This window comes from Diplotaxodon limnothrissa, linkage group LG18, assembly GCF_057381915.1.
Source record: "Diplotaxodon limnothrissa isolate DT_005_m linkage group LG18, D_limnothrissa_male_GT1.1, whole genome shotgun sequence".
NCBI lineage: Eukaryota > Metazoa > Chordata > Actinopteri > Cichliformes > Cichlidae > Diplotaxodon > Diplotaxodon limnothrissa.
The window spans coordinates 1,787,070-1,810,523 of NC_140613.1; the positions used below are offsets into that span (position 1 = coordinate 1,787,070).

General features: G+C 50.6%; 1 protein-coding gene across 4 annotated transcripts in view; it reads left to right on the top strand.

The window, feature by feature from the left end:
- The window catches only part of rasal2 (RAS protein activator like 2), a 64,533-nt gene that overhangs the window by 39,573 nt on the left and 1,506 nt on the right, over nucleotides 1–23,454 (top strand). For 2 of the 4 annotated variants that reach the window (XM_085377368.1, XM_085377366.1), the window contains exons 4-17: nucleotides 3,562–3,668; nucleotides 5,623–5,735; nucleotides 11,009–11,162; nucleotides 11,533–11,631; nucleotides 11,812–12,366; nucleotides 12,776–12,920; nucleotides 14,257–14,401; nucleotides 16,940–17,179; nucleotides 17,257–17,458; nucleotides 18,176–18,375; nucleotides 18,684–19,632; nucleotides 19,711–19,839; nucleotides 19,925–20,127; nucleotides 22,871–22,958. In XM_085377368.1, coding sequence (XP_085233494.1) covers nucleotides 3,562–3,668; nucleotides 5,623–5,735; nucleotides 11,009–11,162; nucleotides 11,533–11,631; nucleotides 11,812–12,366; nucleotides 12,776–12,920; nucleotides 14,257–14,401; nucleotides 16,940–17,179; nucleotides 17,257–17,458; nucleotides 18,176–18,375; nucleotides 18,684–19,632; nucleotides 19,711–19,839; nucleotides 19,925–20,127; nucleotides 22,871–22,958 — 3,329 coding nt within the window. Of the gene's footprint in view, nucleotides 1–1,944; nucleotides 1,970–3,561; nucleotides 3,669–5,622; nucleotides 5,736–11,008; nucleotides 11,163–11,532; nucleotides 11,632–11,811; nucleotides 12,367–12,775; nucleotides 12,921–14,256; nucleotides 14,402–16,939; nucleotides 17,180–17,256; nucleotides 17,459–18,175; nucleotides 18,376–18,683; nucleotides 19,633–19,710; nucleotides 19,840–19,924; nucleotides 20,128–22,870; nucleotides 22,959–23,454 lie in introns of all 4 variants that reach the window. The other 2 variants (XM_085377369.1, XM_085377367.1) reach the window with 2 other exon arrangements.

The window sequence follows — 23,454 nt, forward strand, 5'->3', positions numbered from 1 at the left end:
CGATAGCCTCCTCCTGTCCCTCGGCTCTGCCTCTCTCTGCCCTCAGGCTTATTTTTAGCAGCGGTTTTCCCACGAGTCCGTCCGGGAAGCTCGATACCTACGAGCCGACACGTGAGCCGATTTAACCCAAAGTCGTGGTGGTCAGAGGGAGGGCGGCGGAAAGATCCAGCAACTGAAAGCCGTCCAGAGTCCCTCAGTGTGCATCTGTTCACACGTTCATGCTTTTATACCTGCAGTTCCTCTAATGACCACTAGAGGCTCTGGCAGTGAGTCAATGCTTGCAACATGTTTACAGCCTGCTTAAAGTTCGTATTATTGGGGGCGGGGCCTGTTTGACTGACAGGCGGCTGTAGCTGCTAGCTGTCTGCTAGCTTGACCTGAACTGGACCAATGGCGCGTGTTTGTGCGGTTGGAAGCTTAATGACATCATCTAGCCAATAACATGGCTGCTGTGAGGTTACTGCTAACAAACGTGGGTGTTAGCACTAATTAGCAGCTAGCTGCATCAGCTGACAACTTTGTTTTTTTTTAAAAGCATATTTAGATGAAAAGGTGCAAAGTTTCAGAAGCAGTGCACGTGCATGGTTTTACCTCAGTCTGTTAGCTACAGTGTTAGTGTAAGCCACGCCCACAGGTCACAGACCTAAGCAAAAATAGACCAAAGCACCAGACTGGCGAGCTGCTGGTCTCTGGTTTGACCGTGACCCCGTCTGTGAAGGTCGCGGTCTCTGGTGGATCCGCTGAAACGACAGATTGAGCCGAGTTCCCGCTGATCAATATCTCGTTAGCAGCAGCAGCAGGAGGAGGAGGAGGAAGGTGAAAACCTGAGCAAACTGATGATTACTGTTGATCACATGTCACATGTTTGCTGGTTCGATTCCTGGTGTGGCTCATCTGCTGATTACTTGTCTCAGAGTACAGATATTTGAGACACAGCTGATCAATAGATATTTATAGATGATCAGAGGATCCACTGAGTGTGACAGAGGACACTTGGTCATGAGTGGGTTTAAATTTTGCTGCACTGAGTCTACCTGTGTGCCAACAACAGCAGGTGTGGACTGATGCTGATGGTCTGAACGACTCAGGTGCAAAAACAGGAAATAATATTTAAGCTGAACAGCAGGCAGAGCGTCTGCAGACGCGTCTGATTACTGTTTCATAGTCTGCACGCAGCTGCAGGTACAGTTTCTAAAAGTTTCAATAATTTTCATTTTAGAGCAGATCATTAAGAAACTCTGAAAGTCTTCAGACTCAGAGACAGGCGTCGGATCCTGTGCTGAATGGTTAAAGAGCCAGAGTGTGAACATTTGTGTTATTAAAAAGCGTCGACTCTTCAGTCCCGGGTCACCGATGACATAAATTATGCTTTTGAAAGTGATTAATGGTGATTAGCGAGTGATCGGATCAATGAACAGACTCTGAAAATAGAGTTAATTTGCAGGCCTGATGTGATTCGGCCCCCAGAGTTGTGTCCCACATCAGCTGGCTGAGGGGAAACTTATTTGGTAATTATCCTCCGAGGGCAGCGATAAACGCAGCGAGAGAGGAAGAGGAGGGAGAGGGAGGTGCTGCAGAGACAGAGAGCGAGGGAGAGGGAGAGGAGGGTCTGCAGAGAGGAAGGAAGACACGAAGAGGAGGAGAGACAGCAGAACGGAGCAGTTTGTGGGATTGATTGAAGAAATGCGGTAAAACCTCAGCGAGCGGACGAGCGAGACTTAGAATTACTGCTGAGTGGAGAGAGAGGAGGAGGAGATGGGAAAGGAGGCAGCGTGAAGGAGGAGGATGCGGTGCTGAGGAGGGAGGGGTGGCAGAGGGGAGGGCTGGGGGATGCCAAAGTGGAGGACGGGACAAAGACGGATGTTTGCAGCTTAACCTCATTGGCTGACAGGTGGCAGCGGCTCCGGCCAATCCCGTCTGACTCTGTGTGTGTCCTCTCCTCAGATGATGGGGAACAGCTGCGATCGAGGTACCGTCTCCCTCTCTCTCCCTCTGTGTATGTCTCTGTCCGTGTCATGTGACCGACCTGTCATACCGGGCTTCCTGCCGCATGTTGCCTCAACTTTGTCCCGGGAGTGAAAGACCAGCGCTGATGGCGTCCCCGTCAGCGCTCCTCTTCCTCCATCGTCAGGGGTGGTTCGGTTGGTGGGGTGTGGGGGGTTGCATGAAAGTTTGTCCCCGGCTTCCTCGCAGCGCTGCATGCCTGCGGCGTGCATGCGGCGAGCGCCTCGTCCTGCAGCTGGAACCTGATACAGCTCCCCGCTGCTGCATGCTGCGCTCACTTCCTGTTGCAGAGCAGCACGTTTTGTTTCCTCAGCATGTAAACATCATGTTGGCTCCATACGCTGCCGGTCGGACGCCAGCGTCTCTCCACATGTTGTTCTGGTGTCGCCATGACGCTGCTGGCTCCGTATAAGGTGGCGGCGGCCTGAGCTGGGTCGGGGTGGAACTCCCACAGCTGATTGTGGCTCGTGTGTGTCTTCATGCTCCAAACGGCTGCGTTATGAACTCTCATACAGAGGTGTCAAACATGTGGCTCGGGGCCCAACCCGGCCCACTGGATGTGTTTGCAGAGAGCTGCAGAGGAGGACGCGGAAATGTTAGACTCTGGTTTCTGCAGCAGGAAGCTTGGCGAGCTTCACAGACGGGCCGATACAGATTATTAAAGAGGAGGAGAGACAGAGGAGCGATATCTGAATGATTTACAGGTGCAGAAAGAATCTGGCGTCATGCTCTCATCACTGATGTTATTTATTATTAGTCGTGTACTTTTGAATCCTCTGTCATTGAGCCGTGGAAATCCTGGTTAGTGTTCATATTAAATAACGTAGAGATGGTCCCAGCACTGCTTCTGTCTGCTCCTCTTCTGTTTGCTGTTCACATGTTCAAGTTTTAGCTGAGCTGGTTTCAGGAAGTCTGAGGCTTCCTGTCCATGTAGCTGCTAGCATAATTTAGCCTTTTTGCCATTAGCATAGCCGCTGTGGCGCCGTCACAGCTGATTTGTCTTCATGTTTTAAAGTTTGTCTCATTAAAGTTACTCTCTTATTATCGTGACTCTTTCAGCTCATTTGTTTTTGCTGCTTCAGACTGAATGTGTTTCTCTGTTCTCAGTTCTGATTGGCTTTTACTTCTGATGTGTAACCAATCAGACTCTCCCGTAGACCTCATGTGGAACATCTGCCTTGACTTACAGTCCAGTAAATGTTTAAGTTTCAGTTAAATGTTAAATCAGGACACGACCCATAAGACGTGGCGGCTCAGATGATTGCACTGGTCAGCGGCAGTCGTCATGGTTACGTGCTGTTGGCGCTCTCTGGTTTTCTTCCTATTTGAACCTTTCAGTCCGTTTGCAGCACTTTGGTTGGTGAAAATGACTTGAAGTGTGTTGGCGGCGTGATTACTGGAAGAACGTTTGACAGAAGGTGTAGATATCTGCGACCCGACGTCTGTCCTCGTCCTCCGTCATGTCTGAACGTCTTCGCCTGTCCTCCGTCGCTCAGCTCAGAGGCTGATGATGATGATGCTGGTTAACCCTCCCTTTCTCTCTCTCTCTCTTTGCAGAAGTTTCTTCGGAGAGATCTCCGAGGAGGAGGAGTATTTCCGGTTTGGGGAGCTCGGAGAAGAGCGTCGCAGTCGACAATCCAAACACGTCTCCGTTCAAAGTGCCGGTGAGTAACGGGAACGCGTCTCTGCATGTATTTATTTACTGCACGCCATCACAGAGATCTCAGGCCCGTCTCTGCTCCGTCGTCCTCTCTGGTGTTCCTCCACCCTCAGAGCACGGACACGTGTCGCCTGTTTGCTGTATATCAGGCTGTACATAAGGCAGAGTTCCTGTTACCAGCAGGTGGCGCTAAAGTCTGAATACTTGATATTAATAAGTTACGTGTGTGTTTAGGTCGTGGCATCACTCATCAACGCCTCGTCAGTTTTTCACAGCCAGAAGGGAGGGTGGCATGCTAATGCTAACTAGCTTGGTTATCAGGTTATCAGGAAAGTGCTCAGTAAATAAAATGTCGGTGCAACTGAACACAGGATATTACTGCAGCTGTTGTTTTTGTTACTGCAGCTGTTGTTCTGTTAGTTTCCAGCGTCTCTGTTTGAAGCTCTGCTGCGACTGTTTTCCCGTCGTTAGCACTTTGAAGCAGAGCTGAAACTCTGTGCTGAGAGTTTGTGTCGCAGCTCTCAGGTCGTATTTTTAGTTTCAGACGTCTTCACGCAGATTTAAGTAAACACGGCCGGGGAGCATGCTGGGAGTTCATCAGTGGTGAGGAAGTGACACGAAGCTTTCAGTCGTCTGTTCAGCGATCCTCAGAGACCAATAATCGTGATCAATAGGTGTGATTGGCTGTTTGGTGGAGGCGGTTTTTAAGGGTGCAGGCGGCCTGTTTGAAGTGTTCCTCGCTCTCTGGCAGGATGCGTCTTTATTCTGATGCATTAAAAGGAGCCAATGAGCCTGAAGGGAGTCTGCAGGGGAGGGGGGAGGAGGTGATGCGTTTGAGGATATTAATATCTCCGGAAATGAGGCCGCTCACTTCCACAGCTCTGCACGGGGCTTTTATTGTGACAGACGACCTGAGAGCTGAAGGGTTTGATCAGAGTTTGATCATAGATGGAGATACAGGGATGACTCATCAGTGTGGAACCAATCAGCACTCAGCCTGAAGCAGGCCTGGGTGGTGTCGGTGTGTTTAGATGTCAGAGTGATTTTTAATACCAGCAAAACAACAGACACATGAATCTTCTACCAGAAGTCTCAGAGTGGCTGAGCTGAAGACATTTATTGTTTCTCCTGCATGAAAACGCCACCAGGGGGCAGCAGGTGCTGGTCAAACATGCTGCTGAGCTCAGCGACCTGTGAAACATTACACTACACTGTGCTGTGGACGACTCAGACCCCACCGCCTTTCACTGCAGCTGGCGCAGGCGAATATCGCTGTAGAACTTGGAGTTGTGTCTTCAGTGCAAACGTGACGGAGTTACAGTCGCTCTAAAATGAGCTGAAACGCACAGGTGTGTGCGGATGCTGTGCTCACGTCATTTATTCCACCTGCATGAAAACACCACCAGAGGGCGTTTTCTAGTCGAGGCACGTCCACCTGAGCCCGTTCATCGCTGCTGAATCGCGTACAGTAATCACCAAAATAATGAGATTAAACCTGACTGCAACTGAAGGTGGTGGTTTGTGCTGAGGACTGAGGGATGGTGCTGCTGCATCAGTGTTTCATCTTTCTGGTGGATCACCTGGATCCCGTGAGTTGAGTTTGTGAGGTCGAGGATGGAGAAGTGTTTCTGTGAAGGACCTCGCTGGCTCAGAGCGGAGCTTTGTGTGAGCCACAGCAGCATCGCTCACAGCGAGGCTCTTGTGACAGAAACAGGATGGAAAAAGGACGTGTGAGACGCTGTTGAGAGATCTGAGAGTTTTTAGGGTGGATCAGTAGAAACAGGAGCCGCTTTTATTCTTGGAAGACGGTTTGAGGTTACAGTCGAATATCTGAAGCGATTACTCACCGATCCAACGCTCATGAAAGTCCACGTTAACGTGTCTTTGTGAAGATCAGTGCTGCTCTCGTGAAAATCACCATCTGTGACTGATTCTGACCTTTGCTGTTTCTCCTTCAGGGGTTTTTCAGTAAACGTCTTAAAGGCTCCATCAAAAGGACGAGGAGTCAGACCAAACTGGACAGAAACACCAGCTTCAGACTGCCCTCCATCCGGCCCGCCGATGCCGACAGGTAACACCTCCAGAGCTCGAGCTGTTCTTCAGCTGTTCTTCAGCTGTTCTTCAGCTGTTCTTCAGCTGTTCTTCGCTCAGATTTGAGTCTTTTACTCCATTAAATCTAAACATAAACACACTCCAGCCTTGGTGCAGACGGGATGTCTGTGCACAGTCCTTCCTCCGCCTGCAGCCTGATGATAAAGGTCTCCACCCGCAGGCGACGCTGTCAGGCCTCCTGTTGCGTGTTCGGGGTCCACCTCGGGCTCTCTGCTGGTTCTGCAGGGTCCAGATGGACGGTTCAGACCCCCCTGCTAGAAACAGGACAGCCTGGCCTGGAACAGGCACTGAGGTCCTGCACAGTGTGTTTCCACGTCTGTTCAGTTTAATTTCATTATTTAGGACAGTGCATGTTAATGAACATAAATGTAAACAAATTACATGAATTTACGGACAAATGTTCCTAAAATTCAGAATTTATAAACGTAAACTGATCATATGAACACAGACGAGCCAGGCTGAGTGCTTTTACCCCTGATATGAGCAAACAGCATCACGTCTGCCTTTCACATGGGGGTCTGTGGGGGCGACTCACTTCTGAGCCTCTAGTGGACTTTGGAGGAACTGCAGGTTTGCTCAGGCCTGGGGGGTCGACTGAGTCGGTCTCTAACAGCGTTTGTTATGAAGGAGGAAACTGGCTCCATAAGAGGTCTGCTGGGAATCGTGATGTGACGGTTTCCTTCGGTCTCGGCGAGCCGGTGACGGTTTGATTGGTTTGTTAGAGAGAGCTTCTGACTGTGGGCCGGGTCAGAGTCGCGGACGCGTCGGTTTGAGTGAATCTGCAGTTCGTTCATGCTCAGTGACGCTGAGCAGCAGACTCTGATATTGCAGCTCATTTCCTGCTCTGGCTGCTGCTTCTGGTCGCTCTGCGTTTCCTCCAGTAATGACGCCCGGCGTCCTTCTGTCACATGTGACAACTCTGTGCGGCAGACAGAGGGCGGGTCGGAGAATATGCAGCAGGTCTCTCCTCCTGCCGATGGTGGAGGTTGTGGGTTTTCCCTCTTTCCATTAACCCGCCCAGCCTTCCCAGCACTGCCTGGAGGTGGTTTTACTGGAATCTGCTGCACTCTGCAGAGGTTTGGTGGGTTTGTAAGATAACGTTTCCTCCTGAGTGTGTTTTCATGAGATCTTTTCCCTGGAAAACTTCCAGGTATGACTCTGTTTTCCTGTTAAATTCGATTTAAATTTATTGTGAAATCATTTTTAAAGTCGTGAATGACTCGTTTCCTGTCTGAGCTCTGATCCATGTGTGTCACCAAGAAAATATGTCATTCAAAAACGTCCTTTAACAAAAATGTTTTTCGTTTCCTCGGCGATTTTGATGATAGTAAACAAAGATATTTGACACAACAGCAGTCGGACGGTTTGTACAGCTGTAAAGACTCGACACCAACCATCACCTACAAGCAGCACTTGGTGGCAGTGAGGAGGAAGAAGCCCCTTTAAGCAGGAGCAGGCTCAGAGACAGGCTGCCGTCCACCACGCCCTCACACGCTGTGGTAGCACTTCCTCTCATTTCCTGTCTGCTTTTTTTAAGCGACAGTTTAACCAGTCCAAGATTATTTTTCCTTTGAGGGAAAATAATCAGATTTAATCCGAGCATTACAGCATTTATCACCATGGTTACTGCGTCCTGACTTATTAAGACAATCGGCACTGTTAGAGTCAGCATCGAGGTGAGTGTGTTTCCTTATATGGAGAAATGGGGGCGTGGCAGATTTCAGACCACAGCGATTAACCTGATTCACCAACATGAGAACAAACATGGTCGGCGTGCGCGTGTCATGACAGGAAACTGTGAGTGAGGAATTAATCCAGATGCAGGTCTCCTCCTGGATTCATGCAGGTGTGGGAGGAGCTTCAAGCCTGAGCGAGGTTTAACGGCCAACAGGAAGTGTGTGACACCAGGAAGTGTTTGCTGAACCTCTGCACAACATCTGTCCCAGCCTCTGTGTGCGTGGTGCTGATGCTGAGTGCAGCTTTATAACCGACAGAGTGACAGCCAGCTGGACATCAGGATAATGCTGCACACTCACACACTCACACACAGACACACACACACACACAGACACACACACACTCACACACACGCACACAGACACAGACACACACACACACGCACACACACTCACACACACGCACACAGACACAGACACACACACACACACACGCACACACACGCAGCCTCGCTCTCAGTCAGCTCTGAGCTCTGACTCCTGATGGATGGTTCGTCCTCTCTCCTCCGCAGAGCTCGGATAGCTCAGCTCTCCAAATCGCTCCGATTCAGGTAGGACTGCACTCGCGCGTGTGAGATGAAAACGGTGCGTTGTGATTGGTTGACTGACTCCTGCTGTCTTTGGACGGGAGTCTCCGGGTTTGTGGGCGATGGAGAAGCGCTGACAGACGTCTCAGATGAAGTTTGAGGTTGAGCTGAGCCGCAGGGAGCCGCACCGCGAGCTCCGGTGTTATCTGAGCGCAGCGGTTGAAGTCGAGCTCGTTACGGAGCAGAGTTAATGTCCTGTGGTGCCGCAGAACCCACGCGACGGGTCGACAGCCAAAAATAAATCTGCGAGCAGCCTCAGAACCGTGAAGGTGACCCGGTCTGCCGAGCGCGGCCGCGTTGCTGTTTGCTGCGCTTCAATAATGTTGCTACGGGAGCCCCGAGGAGCCAATACTGTACACAGAGAGGTGCACTGTGGGAAAAACTTTTAAGAAAACTCTGGATTTCTGTGTCTCCTGGTCTCACACCAGAAGATGTTCTGAGCTCTCGACTTCAGCGAACTGAAAACTTCCTCTGATTCACCCAGCTGTGCCCTTCATCATCATCATCATCACAGGAATTACCATAGACAGAGATGCTGTGTGTGCGTGCGTGTGCTTAGACCTGTAAGTGCTTCCTCCTCGTCTTCCTCTGGCAGCAGAGTGGATCAGGTTTCTGTCCTAATGCAGGAGACCAGCCCTTCCTGTGTGCGTGTGTGTGTGTGTGTGTGTGTGTGTGTGTGTGTGTGTTTACACTCTGCTGACACTCAAAGAAGCAGTCAGGTTGTGTGTTTTATGACTGTCTCTTTTATTTGGTGAAACATGGCTTACTGTGTTTCACCGATGGAGCGTTGCGGCTGCAGGTCACATGACCAGGCAGGTCTTAGCAAACGTCTTCTAACCGGAGCGCTCGATTCCTCTGCTCGTGTTTGAACTCGCGCTGAAACTGCAGGTTTTTGGATCTAAAGCAGGTCGTGAGCGTGAAGAGTTTCCCACTCCTGGGTTTGTGTTGATGGGTGCCAGCTTCTGCACGTGCTCAGTAGTGGTTTAGTTTTAAAATTGTAATACCACAGGCGACCACCAGGGGAAATTAGTCTCGAGGCTAGGAGCCGCCTTCAAGGTTAATTAATGCATCCACAGTCTGAAGCTTCGAGCTGCAGGGATTTCCAGATAAGGAGTTTTTTCCTTTAATCATCCTGACGCACACCTGATCAGAAATCAGCTGACGGGACAGGAAGTCAACCCCACAGACTGTATACAAACGATGCGTGTGCTCACACGTTGGTTTCTGCACTGTGTCGGCATCTTGATGCAGTCCTGCTGTAAAGCTGGATTTTAACAGGCCGGTGTATAAGACCTGACTCACTGCTGGAGCCTCTAGTGGACGTCAGAGGAACTGCAGGTTTGAGTGAAACTTGGCGAACTGCTGACCTACAGATAGATCTGAGGTTATTTGTCGTACACCTGAATTCAGTGAAAGCGTGACGATGCTTTAAAATGAGTGAAGAGCTTCTTCTGGTTGGTGCTTTGTGGACGGAGAGCCAAATGTCTCGGATTAGTCAAATGCACAGCGATGCTTCCAGCTGAGCGTCGCTGTTGGTTTGTGACCAGCCTTGATCAGGATGGCAGATGATGAAGCTCGTGCATCGCTCGGTGTTTAACCTTCAGTCTCAGCTTTAATAAAAGCAGTTTTTTAATCACGAGGCCGACAATGATGGAATCTAACGGTCAGAGCGTTTAATTCAGCATCATGATGTCACAGCATCACTGCTGATCTCAGGCCGGTAATCCGGGTTTATGTAACTCATCTGACACAGCGGGAGGATTACACACACACACACACACACACACACACACACACACACACACACACACGTTTCCATCACATTGATTAGTTTAACCTGGACGTCTGCACAGGAAACCGTGATGATTCACTTCACGCTGTTGTTTTTGTTGCTCTCAGTGTGACTCTGCAGAAAGAGCTGCGTCGTCACTGCATCAGCAGAGAAAGTGCACAAACACACTCAGTGAATTCGAAATGACCCCTGATCTCATGCAGAGCAGTGAACGCTTACACAACACGCTGTGGTCTGCAGATGCTCCACGGACGGGTCTCCATCTCATGATCCAATCAGAGGAAACTCTGGTGTCATAACCGTGTGTGTGTGTGTGTGTGTGCGTGCACATGTGTGGGAGGGGGCTACGAACCAGCCGACCCTTCGATGAGCTTCGGGGAAACATTTGGAAACCAGCGCTGGATAAACACGGGGGAAGTGAAACCACCTGAAACAGGAGCTTCTCAGAGACGCAGGTTCAGATTTTATCTGCAGAAAACTTTGTTTGAGGCTCAAATAAAAAGCAGAAGTTGTGGTGTGGCTGATGTGAGCGGGTCCAGCCGGTCGGAGCATTAAAGGTAAAAGCAGCTTCACCAGTTTCTGTTTAAAAATCAGCTCTGAACTGCAAAAGCGCCGTCGGCGCCGTCACGTGACCGTGAAGCCTCGCTGCAGAGTTTATTCTGATTTATTGGAGCTGTATTGAATGATTCAATATTCTTCTGCTGCTCGTAGCGCTGCAGCTCTTCCTCGTTATTGCGTCCTCTGAGACGCTCCTCGCTGCGTCACACTCGCTGCCAAGCGCCGGCTGTCCCAGCGGGGGCCGCTGCCACGGTTACGGTCCCGCAGGCAGGATGCGATTGGCCGTCTCAGGATTTGTTTACCGGCTGCTGGACTGTGTGGGTGAAGCGCGGCGGCGGCGGTGACCAGAGCTGCTGCGCGTCTGCCGGAGGGTCGAGGTGGGAGGGATGCTCTGGGGCCCCCCCCTCTCCTGGCTCTGTGGTTGTTTTTCGTAGGTGCTCTCGGCTCGGGTGGAGTTTGGTGAAGCCGGTGGCGCCGCTTACCGGGCTCAGCGGCGCCCCCTGTGGTTTAAACTCGCCCTAACATCCGTTTACCTTTCCATCTCCTTCCTGTCTTCCAGATCTCGCGTGCTTCCCAAGCTGAAGGAGTCGAGCTCCCATGAGTCTTTGCTGAGCCCGGGCAGCGCGGTGGAGGCTCTGGACCTGAGCATGGAGGAGGACGTGTTCATCAAGCCTTTGCACAGCAGCATCCTGGGACAGGAGTTCTGCTTCGAGGTGAAGCACGGCGAAACGTCTGAGCTGAGCTTCAGTTAAAGCTGATGATTAACAGCAGAAAGATTTTCTAATTAATTGTTGTTTGTGTTGGAGGGCAGCGTTCGTTTTTACTGACGCTCGTGAAGTGGATCCACGCTGCTCGTTGTGACTGATGTAGCTCCACTTTCACGTCACAAAACTGATAAACGATGAGTTTGATCAGGTCCTTTCAGCGCTGTAGAATAAATAAAGACGGATATAGAAAAGAGCAGATATGTTTTGTGTCCCGGTCTTGTTACCTTTGGATGTTTTAGCAGGTACCTGTAAGTAGTCGTGTCACTTTGCACCCCTGGTTGTTTCGATGACCCTCCCTCTCTGTCTCACCTGTCAGGTGACGTACTCGGGCGGCAGCAAGTGTTTCAGCTGCACGTCGGCCTCAGAGAGAGACAAGTGGATGGAGAACCTGAGGAGGACGATTCAGCCCAACAAGGTGAGACGAGCTCTAACTAGAGTTTGTTCAGTTCAACGCCGACTTCCTGTCCTGCTGCACCCATGAAATATTTACTTCTGCTGTAACGCCTCTAGTGGCCATCAGAGGAACTGCAGTTGCAGTCCGTTAGTTTGTGCTGTCACAAAATCAGTTTAACAAACGGTGTCTTTGCGTTCGCAGGACAACTGCCGGCGCGCCGAGAACCTGCTGCGACTCTGGATCATCGAAGCCAAAGACCTGCCGCCTAAGAAGAAATATTTCTGCGAGCTGTGTCTGGACGACGTCCTGTACGCCCGGACCACCAGCAAGACCCGCCACGACAGCCTGTTCTGGGGCGAGTACTTTGACTTCTCCAGCCTGCCCGGCGTGCACAGCATCACCGTGCACATCTACCGCGACGTGGACAAGAAGAAGAAAAAGGACAAGAACAACTACGTGGGCCTGGTCAACATCCCGGTGGCGAGCGTGACGGGCCGGCAGTTCGTGGAGAAGTGGTACCCGGTGAGCACGCCCACCACCAGCAAGGGCAAAGGCGGCGGGCCGTCGATCCGCATCAAGTCGCGCTTCCAGACCATCTCCATCCTGCCCATGGAGCAGTACAAGGAGTTCGCCGAGTTCGTCACCAACAACTACACCATGCTGTGCTCGGTGCTCGAGCCCGTCATCAGCGTGAAGAACAAGGAGGAGATGGCGTGCGCGCTGGTCCACATCCTGCAGAGCACGGGCAGGGCAAAGGTCAGAATCAGCCACGCTGACGTTTGACTTCCTGTTAGCTAAACATGTCGGCCCAGAGGTTTAAACTGCAGGTAGCGCTCGCTCTGGACCCGCCTTCACACGGGTTCCTGAATATCAGCATAACAGCAGAAAATCGGACCCAAATACGACGGCGTTTCCATAAATGCTCGCTGCCGGAGGATTCCCATCCTCGATGATTCCAGTGAATCCGTGCAGATTCAGTAAAAGCCCAAAATGATCCATAAAGCACGTTTACTCCATAACTCCATTAACATTAACCAGAGTTGGTCAGTGAAGCTCATGTCATGGATCACAGAGGAGGCGTGCAGCGTTTGTAAATGCACCAATGTTGTAAGTGAGCCGATTAACTATGATGGCGCCCTCTTCATCTCCGCCTCTTCTTCCTCAGGACTTCCTGACAGACCTGGTGATGTCAGAGGTGGATCGATGCGCCGACCACGACGTCCTGATCTTCAGGGAGAACACGCTGGCCACCAAGGCCATCGAGGAGTATCTGAAGCTGGTGGGACAGAAATACCTGCACGACGCGCTGGGTGAGCCTCGCACACACCTGTAACCTGCCGTCTGGTGGGCGGAGTCACCTTGTTTATCCTGTGAATTTTTAAACTGTTATTGGATCCAGAGGTTTACAATTAAGAAAACAAAATATCCAAATCTAGTCTCAGAGAGGTCTTAAAAATGATAATCAGCTGTATTGATAATTGGCAGTTAAATAATTAATTAGCATCTAATCAATGAATCAGAGTTATGAGCAGCGCTGAGCCGCTGACTAACCGTGCAGTTTCACACAGTTTTTGTACTCTTGGATTCGTACGATGTCATAGAGATGAGGTATCCTTTTATAGTAATCTCAGAAGCCACGCCCACCCGCCGTTTCTGAAAGTTGGTTTAAAGGAGGAGGAGCTAAAGCTGCTTGTTTCAGACAGGATAAACTGAGGAGCTGTACAGAGTCCTGGTGTCAGGTAAAGGAGGATTATTATGAACTGTGAGTCATGCAAAGCTGCTCCACAAAGCAGACGCCACCTCGCCGGCAAAGCTGACGCCACGAAAAAGAAAAAAACACATGAAGAAGAAAGTCGGTGAAGATTTTGTCAGCAGACTCAGTTTTTAAATTATTTTTAATTATGTGTTTGCTCTGCTGCATCATCCTCATCCTCCTCCGGCTGATTCTGCTCTGCTGTGAAGAGACGCTGTAAATAGTCGAGGCCGTGACAGCAGAAGGCCCGCTGAGACCGCCGCCATTACAAACCAATAAAGCTTCTTCAAACTGTTACTGAGAGACGCTTCAAAGACACGAGCAGCGTCACCCTCGTTAAAATATTTATAGCTTCATGTCTGGAAATAGAAATAAGTTCCTGCCTCCTCGGCAGGTTTCATCGATTAAAGGCGTTTGATTGTCACAGCGACTTTTTATTGTCGTATTTTCAGCTCATCAAATTTTCAGCTCGCCGAGTCGTGTCATCGCGCTGTGTCGCCCGTTAAACAGTCATCAGGTTCAGAGGGCGACTCATTAAAGATTAACAGGGATGGAAGCTGTAAATACAGAGTTTCTCTGCTGACAGTGAAGGCCTCACTCTTAATGAGAGAGCCAGAAAGGTGAAACCAGTCGCTCCAGTTCATATTTAAATTCATACTGGTTTGGACCTGGCTGCGTTTCACTCTGAAACAGCATGTGTGACAGGTGGCTCCTCAACACAGGTGCTCAGATAAGATAATGTGCTCAGACGTGCTGTGACTCGTGAAACGTTAAGAGTATGAAGGGAAGACGTGTCCAGTAAATTCAGCCGCCTCCTAAAAAACTGTTTCCTGTGTGGTTTGATTCGCCCGGTCGTCAGTTTGTCTTCATGCCTCGTCCGTCTGTGTCTGCAGGCGAGTTCATTAAAGCTCTGTACGAGTCGGACGAGAACTGCGAGGTGGACCCGAGTCGATGCTCCACCGGAGACCTGGCCGAACATCAGAGCAACCTGAAGATGTGCTGTGAGCTGGCCTTCTGCAAGATTATCAACTCCTACTGGTACGACTGGGTCCCAGCAGCTGAGGGTGTTTGAGAGGAGTCTTCAAACTTCTCTCAAACACCCCCTAAAGAGCTTGGCTTGGTATGAAAACAATGGCAGGGCTACAGACCAAAGCTAAAAGTAATATCACGTTAGAGGGGTTTACCTCTGACAAACGTCTGGCATCAGTCTCAACAGTTTTTACCTGCGTTTTGAGAACTTTGACTGTTCTAGGCAGACCGGCACCATCACTCCCCCATCATGTTGTATTGATGAGGGAGGGGGGGATAGCTAATCTCTTCAGACACACTAAGAGTAAGAGTCCTGGACCTGACAGCGTCTGTGGACAGGTACTGAGAGCTTGTGCAGATCAGCTGAGTGGGATTTTCACCATATCTTCTCACTTTCTTCAGAGCTACAGACGGTGCCTCAGCTTTGGAAACATGCTGTCATTGTTCCTGCTGCTGAGGGCAGTTCTGCTAAGGCACTGAATGATGTTAGGCCTGTGGCTCTGACTTCTTTAGTGATGAAGACATTTGAGAAGATAATTAAGAAGGAGATTTTAATGCATGTTGAACACCATCTTGACCCCGTCCAGTTCGCCTGTAGAGCAGGGAGAGGTGTGGAGGATGCTGCTGTCACACTCCTGCATCTTGTATAAGCATCTTGAGGCCCCCCACACCCACACAAGATTATTATTTGACTTTTCATCTGCATTTAATACAATTCAACCCTCTTACTTGCTGACAGGCTTTAAAATCATTTTAAACTAGTGTGGTCGGCTGGGTGACAGACTGTCTGTGTGATGGTGAATCATGTGTTTCCTGATGTGCTCTCCTGCTCTGCTGCATCACCCCAGCGTGCTGCCTCCTTCTGTTCATTCTGTACACGAGTGAGTGTCGCAGCAGTTTCACAAACAGACACATCCTGAAGTTTGCTGACGACACAGTGATCGACAGTCTTCTAGTGGGGGCGAGTCAGGCCGTGGACAGGTTGTAGATGATGTTGTGGATTGGTGTAATGAGTCCTTCCTGTCACTTAATGTGTCAAAAACTAAAGACATGATTATAGATTTTAGGAAGTCCTCTTATAGCTCATCACCCTCCATCATTAAACCCGCTGATATTGGGATCGTTGAGAGTTATAAATATCTCTCTGTGGTACTTGATCATAAACTGTTTTGAATCTCATGCTGATGCCACTAAAAAAGTTCAACAACGATGGTTCTTTTTAAGGAAAAGGAGATCTTTTAATGTCTCATCTCATCTGTTGTCTTTGTTTTATAGAAGTTTTATAGAATCTGTGACGTCCTTTTGTATCGCTGCCTGGTTTGGTAACCTGACGGTGAAGAATAAGAATCGGTCGGGACTTCTGGTAAAAACTGCTAGCAAAATTTCAGGGCGCAGATGGACTTTGGCCACTTACAATAGAAACGTGCTTAGAAAGGCTCATTCTGCTGTTAGTTGTTCACAGTGAGTTTGAGCTGTTGCCTTCCAGCCGCCGCTTTAGAGTATCTGAGAGGAAGACCAGACGACTGCAGCTCTGCTTCATCTCTGCTGCATCTTGTCTCATTAAAGGCAAATAACCATTATTTATTTACCTTTAATGACCTTTAAATTCACAAACAACCAAAACATTTATCTGAGAGTAAAATCGTACATTCTGACAACTCGTGTGTGTGCGTGCATGCGTGCGCGCGTGTGTGTGCGCGCGCGCGTGTGTGCGCGCGTGTGTGTATGCGTGTGTGTGTGTGTGTGTGTGTGTGCGTGCGTGCGTGCGTGTGTGTGTGTATGCGCGTGTGTGTGTGCATGCGCGTGTGTGTGTATGCGTGTGTGTGTGTGTGTGCGTGCGTGTGTGTGTGCATGCGCGTGTGTGTATGCGTGTGTGCGTGTGCGCGTGCGTGCGCGTGTGTGTGTGGACATTTAAAAAGACAAAAGAAGCAGAGCAGGAGTAACGGTGTTACTAACGTGACAGCATCAGGGATCAGATAAAACCAGCAGAGCTCAGTGAAGGTCGTCTACCATTAACCTCTGCCCCCTGCTGCCACCGGGAGGCAACTACAGCTCAGAGACCCTGTTTGTTCCTCTGAGCTGACCTTTGACCTGTGAGTTTAATCAGGGTCACAGCAGGTTAACATGGTGATTGGATGAAACGGCAGCAAAGTGTTACAGGAAGTTGTGAGGCGGCGTCTGATGTTTGAGCTCTGCTACTGAAAATGAGCGAATTAAAAGCGTTTGAAGGTGAGATGTTTCCTGTTTGTCCAATGAGCAGCCAGACGACGGCGCTCCGGCTTTGATGGAGACGTTTTATGTTTTCTGGGGTAAATTAAAGTCGTCCTCCTTCAGATGCTCGAAGGCCGTTCGGTCTGACCGTGAAGCTGTCGCTGGGATCGGTTTGAGTCTCAGAGACAGGAAGTTGGGATCCGTGTGTGTTGGCGTAAACGACGTTATCCTGCTCGCTGAGGCGTATTAAAAGCCTTCAGCGTGTGGCGGGAAGCAGCAGCTACCTGATCCTTCCTTCCTTCTCTGAGTGCTGTCGGCTCCTTCCCGTCTCCGCAGCGTGTTTCCTCGTGAGCTGAAGGAAGTGTTCGCCTCGTGGAAGCAGCAGTGCGTCGCCCGCGGTCACCAGCAGGACATCAGCAAGCGCCTCATCAGCGCCTCGCTCTTCCTGCGCTTCCTCTGCCCCGCCATCATGTCGCCCTCGCTCTTCAACCTCATGCAGGAGTATCCCGACGACCGAACGTCCCGCACGCTCACGCTCATCGCCAAAGTCATCCAGAACCTCGCCAACTTCACCAAGTGAGTATCTGCAGGTCAGCGCGCGCCGCCGGGGTTGTTCTGAAAAAACGAAATCTCACTTTGCGTTTCCTCCAAAGGTTTGGAAACAAGGAGGAGTACATGGCCTTCATGAACGACTTCCTGGAGCACGAATGGGCGGGGATGATGCGTTTCCTGTCGGAGATTTCCAACCCGGAGACGCTGACCAACACGCCGGGGTTCGAGGGCTACATCGACCTCGGCCGCGAGCTGTCCGTCCTGCACGCCCTCCTGTGGGAGGTCGTCTCTCAGCTCGACAAGGTACAGACACACGAACCACCAAGACAGTGTGTGTGTGTGTGTGTGTGTGTGTGGTGAACACTGACTCACACACAGCTCAGGTGCTGCAGACTCAGCAGGCGTCCCTGTGACGCTCAGAAACATTAAAACACTTACAGGATGTTTGGGATGTTGACCTGATGCTGAGCGAGTCGAAGTGTTCCTCTAAGTTTTTTGAGCAGTTATTAAAGCAACATGTTGCAAACTGCACGATGCTGGACCGAAAACAGCCCGACCAGGCCGGTAGCAGCCACGGGCGGCGTCCTCACAGGACACCCTGACCCCGCTGGATGACATCACTGTGTGCAGAATGTGTCTATCAGCTGATCGCTGAGTGGTGTGTTCGATGTGACATGTTTGACTTCATCTAACCACATTAACGCTGCGTGGCTGAACATCACAGCATGGCCTGAACTGCTCCTCCCCCACCCTCCAGCTCACCCTCCACTCCCCCCCTGCCTCACCCGTCTCAGCATGGCTTTGCTGTGTCGGTTCTGGTTCTGTTCAGTAGAAGCATGTCGTTCTAGTTGTTTTTGTTCTCATTAAGTTTCCCTCATGTTTTTTTCCTCCCCCCCCCCTCTTTCTGTTCACTTCCTGTCTGTTATGTGCTTCCCCACCACCACCACCACCACCGCATCTTGGTGCTTCCATTCAAACCATCCACAAACAAACACACAAACGCACACACGGCGACCACAGGGTGAAAATTCCTTCCTGCAGGCCACCATAGCGAAGCTGGGCCCGCTGCCGAGGATTCTGGGAGATATCACTCGCTGCCTGGCCGCTCCAACGCCCGTCCAGCAGCAGCTGCGACGCTTCCAGGACCACAGCTCCGCCCACAACATCAGCGGCAGCCTGTCGTCGGGATTGCAACGAATCTTTGAGGACCCCAGTGACAGGTAACCAATCAGCAGACAGATCAGGTGTTTAACAGGTTTCTGGTGTCTTCACCACAAAGATTCATCAAACCCGCTTCTGTGCAACACTTCCTGTTCCTGACATGCATGAATGTTTAAATAGGTGCACAGCTGTTTCAAACGAGCTTAGCTTCATAAGACATTTCTGAAATATGTCAGAAGAGATGAGATTTGCAGAAGATGGAGGTATAAAGGAGAGTCACCAGAGACCCCAGAATCGATCCCTGAGGAACGATCAGTCAGAAAAGTTTCATTTTCTCTAACTGCTGTTCACGTCTCACTTCCTGCAGCCGCAGCGAGGTTCGCAGTCTGCAGACACCAGTTCGGGGTCAGCGCCCCCTGTTGCCTCAGCAGCATCCCTCCAACCACACCAGCTTCTCCGACCAGGAGGAGCGCGACACGCTGCTGCCCAACGGTCGCAGCATCTCTCTGGTTGACCTGCAGGACGCTCAGAGCCTCCACGGCCACGCGGGGCCCCCGCCACACCACGAGGCCCCGCCCCGTCTCAGCAGGGTTGGCTCGCAGGCCTCCGTCGGACATGCCGTTGCCCCGGTTACCTACTCCCACTCCAACCCTCTCACACCTCAGCCGGCACCACACCAGGCCAAAGTCCCGCCCAGAGATGGACAGCCACAGAGCGCTCCGCAGGTGAGGCGGCCGCTGCACGCCTCCGTCAGTCAGCAGCGCAGCCTGCAGCCGCTCTCGTTCCAGAACCCCGTCTACCACCTAAGTAACCCCGCCCACAGCACGACAACACGCTCCGCCCACTCGCTGCGGCAGGACTCCAGCTCCGAGAACCTGAGCACCGAGAGCTCCCACAACAGCCACAGCAACTCTGACGACTTCGGCAGCCAGGTGGGGGGCAAAGGTCGCGCGCCGTCCAACAGCAGCCTGGACGAGGTGGGCAGCAGGCGGAGCACGCAGAGCGAGGACTGCTCTACGCCACGCCGCCATGCCCTGCAAGACCTCCCACCCGGCACCGCCACAGCGGTCGCCATCCCTCGTCAGAGCACAACAGCAGGCACCGCCCACATCATAAAGGTGGAGCAGCAGAGCAAAGGGGGCGGGGCAAGGACGCCACGGTCCGCTGCACACAGCGCCTCACTGCGCAGCAGCAGCAGCGCCAACACCGAGCCAACGCCCACCCCTGCCGCTGGCATCATCAACCGCCAACCGTCCACCTGCTCTGTGGAGAACGTGGCTCCGCCCCCAAAGAGCACCACCAAGCAGATGCCACAGGTACGACAGAAATCCGCCGAGTCTCAGACTTTTAGCGTTTCAGGTGTGTTTCTGATGATGTCACTGCTTTGTGTGCAGGTGGCGTCTCCAGTGGAGGGGGTGGCGATGTCTCCCGTGGAGAGGACGGCGGCATGGGTCCTAAACAACGGCCAGTACGAGGAGGAGGGAGGGGAGAGGAGCAGGGAGGAGGGCAGGAACACAGAGAAGGTAACAGGCACACCTGGGCTGCAGGCGAAGCCCATAAGGAAGCGACGAAGGCTCATATCTGTGAAACTGCTTCCTGTTTCCACAGTACGAGCTGGAGATCTCTCGGCTGAAGGAGCGCCTGCGCGTGTCCGGGCGGCGCCTCGAGGAGTACGAGCGGCGGCTGCTCGCTCAGGAGCAGCAGATGCAGAAGCTGCTGCACGAGTACAAAAACCGGCTGGAGGACAGCGAGGAGCGACTGAGGAGGCAGCAGGAGGAGAAGGACACCCAGATGAAGAGCATCATCTGCAGGTACGCACACACAGGTCACATGATGGAAGGGGCGGGGCTGATGTCACAGAAAATGGGCTTCAGGTGTTCAGGAGGAGTTTAAGTAAATCAAACCAGGGTCGTGTCCAAATTCATGGGCTGCATCCTCCTGAGGACCCGGCCTTCGCGGCCTACGTGGGCCGGGTCCTCAGAAGGTCGGGTTGGCCGGAAGTAAACGGCCGTGGAATTGGACGGTCCAGCCTTCAGATCGGCGTCGCCGCTGACTCGGTGGAGTTTAATAACCTCAGCCGTCTGCTCCTTGCTGTCTAAAACATACAGTGAGATGCAAACGTTTGGGCAGCCTTGTTCATAGTCATTATGTATAAATCGTCAGTTAAATACATCATAGAGGAGATGCACACAGGGATATTTGAGAAGTGAAATGAAGTTTATTGGATTTACAGAAAGTGTGCAAGAATTGTTTTAACAAAATCAGGCAGGTGCATAAGTTTGGGCTCCACAAAAAAGAAATGAAATCAATATTTAGCAGATCCGCCTTTTGCAGAAACTCCAGCCTCTACACGCTTCCTGTGGGTCAGTGAGAGTCTGGATTGTGGTTGAAGGTATTTTGGACTGTTCCTCTTTACAGAACATCTCTCGTTCAGTCAGGTTTGATGGCTTCTGAGCATGGACACAGGTTTCAATAATACTCAGGTCTGGGCTGAGATGAACGTTCCAGGACGTTGTCCTTGTTCCTCTGCATGAAAGCTTTAGTGGATTTTGAGCAGGTCGTTGTCTCGTTGGAAGATCCAGCCCGGGCGCAGCTTCAGCTCTGTCACTGATTCCTGGACATTGGTCTCCAGAATCTGCTGATACTGAGTGGAAACCATGTGTCCCTGCACTGCCCCCACAGCGTGATGGAGCTACCACCACATTTTACTGGAGGCAGCAGGTGTGTTTCTGGGACTGCTGTGTTCTGTTTCCTCCGTGCATAACGCCCCGTGTTATGCCAAATAACTCAATGTTAGTTTCATCTGTCCACAGCAGCTTATTCCAGAATGAAGCTGGCTTGTCCAGATGAGATGAGATGAGATGAGATGAGATGAGATGAGATGAGATGAGATGAGATGAGATGAGATGAGATGAGATGAGATGAGATGAGATGAGATGAGATGAGATGAGATGAGATGAGATGAGATGAGATGAGATGAGATGAGATGAGATGAGATGAGATGAGATGAGATAGCCTTTATTTGTCAGTTGCAGGTCTTTTGCCCACAGCCGAGATGACAGACCTTGCCGACCGTACATACAATACAAACATCACATTGGGGAGACAGGTCAGGCCAGGTAGCGAGGAAAAAAAACATTGAAATGTGCAACACAAAAGGATAATACAGGAATGCACAGATATCAACACACCACAGCACAATAAACACAGACAGCAACATGGGGAAGAGTTCCAGTGTGGACATCTGATCTGGGACCGCTGCGATCTTCGACTGCGCCTGTCTGTTTCTCGGTCTGACACTCGAGCCTTAACTTGAGCTGAGCCTGTGGTCTTTGATTGCCTCAATATGTTCCTAACTGTGGAGACAGACGGCGTAACTCTCTGAGGCAGCTTTCTGTGTCCTTCCCACCATGATGACAGTTGTTCTGAGACCCCCGTGTTGCTACTCTTCAGAGGAAATTAAAAGAGGAGGGAAACTTTACGATTGACCCCCTTAAACTGGATTCACCTGTGCATGTAGGTCAGGGGTCACTGAGGTTACCAGGCCAATTTGAGTTCCAGTAATTAGTTCTAAAGGTTTTGGAATCAATGACATGACAACAGATTTGTGCACCTGCCTGATTTTGTTTAAACAATTCTTGCACACTTTCTGTAAATCCAATAAACTTCATTTCACTTCTGTGTGTCTCCTCTATGATATATTTAACCAACATTTTTTTATTGTAACAACCAACGATTTATGCAGGAAAATAATGACTATTAACAAGGCTGCCCAAACCTTTGCATCCCTCTGTAACAGGACACTGGAGTAAACTCTCGACCGTCTCACACGTCTGTTTAATCAGTTTTCTGTTTGACGTTTATTCAGCTGTGTGAAAACCACCCGGGGCATTAATAAAGTTTTATTTGATCTAATCTAATAACTTTAATCTCAGCCAAACCGATTTACTCACAAACAAATAAAACCTTGAAAAAAGCCCAACAAGAACATGTTTAGGTTGTCTCAGGTACTTATATATTACGTTTAAGTAATAATAAGCCTAACCTAATTCTCGGCGGCTCCAGTGACCCTCCAGCGCTCGGTCAGCTCTCCAGCTGGTGGGAAACAGACGTCTCTGAAAACGTCGGAGCACCTCTGCAAATATGCGATGTCTTGATAAACCGAGCAGATATTTGATGTTTACACAGCTACAGTCTCGCCTGACAATATGTTAAAAGTTTATTTTGTGACCCAGAAAGATTAATAAGAGTAATATTAAAACTTAATAGCGGCCGCCATTGTTGGAAACTGGAATTGGCTGGGCTGCGCTATGAATTCTGGGATATGGTGGGTCACGAAGGACACACCTGACCCATCCTTCAAATTCGGGGAAAAGGAGGACGCGTGTGTCGGCCGCATTCGGAGGAATTTGGACAGCCTTCGGCGCATCGCTGTGACGTAATCGGCCTACAAATGCGGCCTCAGGAGGACGCAGCCCATGGATTTGGACACGACCCAGATGTTGATATTTAAGGTGATGATGATGATGATGATGATGTTCTGTACATTTGCAGACTGATGGCGGTGGAGGAGGAGCTACGGCGGGACCACGCAGAGATGCAGGCAGTGATCGAAGCCAAACAGAAGATCATCGACGCTCAGGTACAGACACACCTGTGGCACAGGTAATGGGTTTCAGAGGGAAGCAGCGATGCGTCGTGTTCGAGCTGCAGCTGTGACGGAAACTTTAAATCTTTTGAAACGTCTCACAGTCTCTCCACTGATTTCAGGTCAGTAACGGATGTGAAATAAACCAATCAGGCAAGTAACTGTAGCCCCGCCCCTTCCTCCACCGCCACTACCACCAACGCCACGCTGTGTGTTTTTTGTTTTTATGAATTTATTTTTAGGGGGGGAAAAAACACTGCCAACACACCTGACACCTGTTGAACCAGCCAATCAGAGCGCAGAGTTTCAGCATTGAGTTTATCAAGAGCTCAGGATTAGTGCAGCTGTCGGCGCCCCCTGGTGGGCGCCCCCCTCTGGTTCACGTGGGGATAAAAAAACTCAATTTGACAAAAGAACGTTATTGTTCACGAACAGCGTCCTTCCTTCAGTCACAGTAAATAAGAACATTTATTAATAATTAAATATTTTC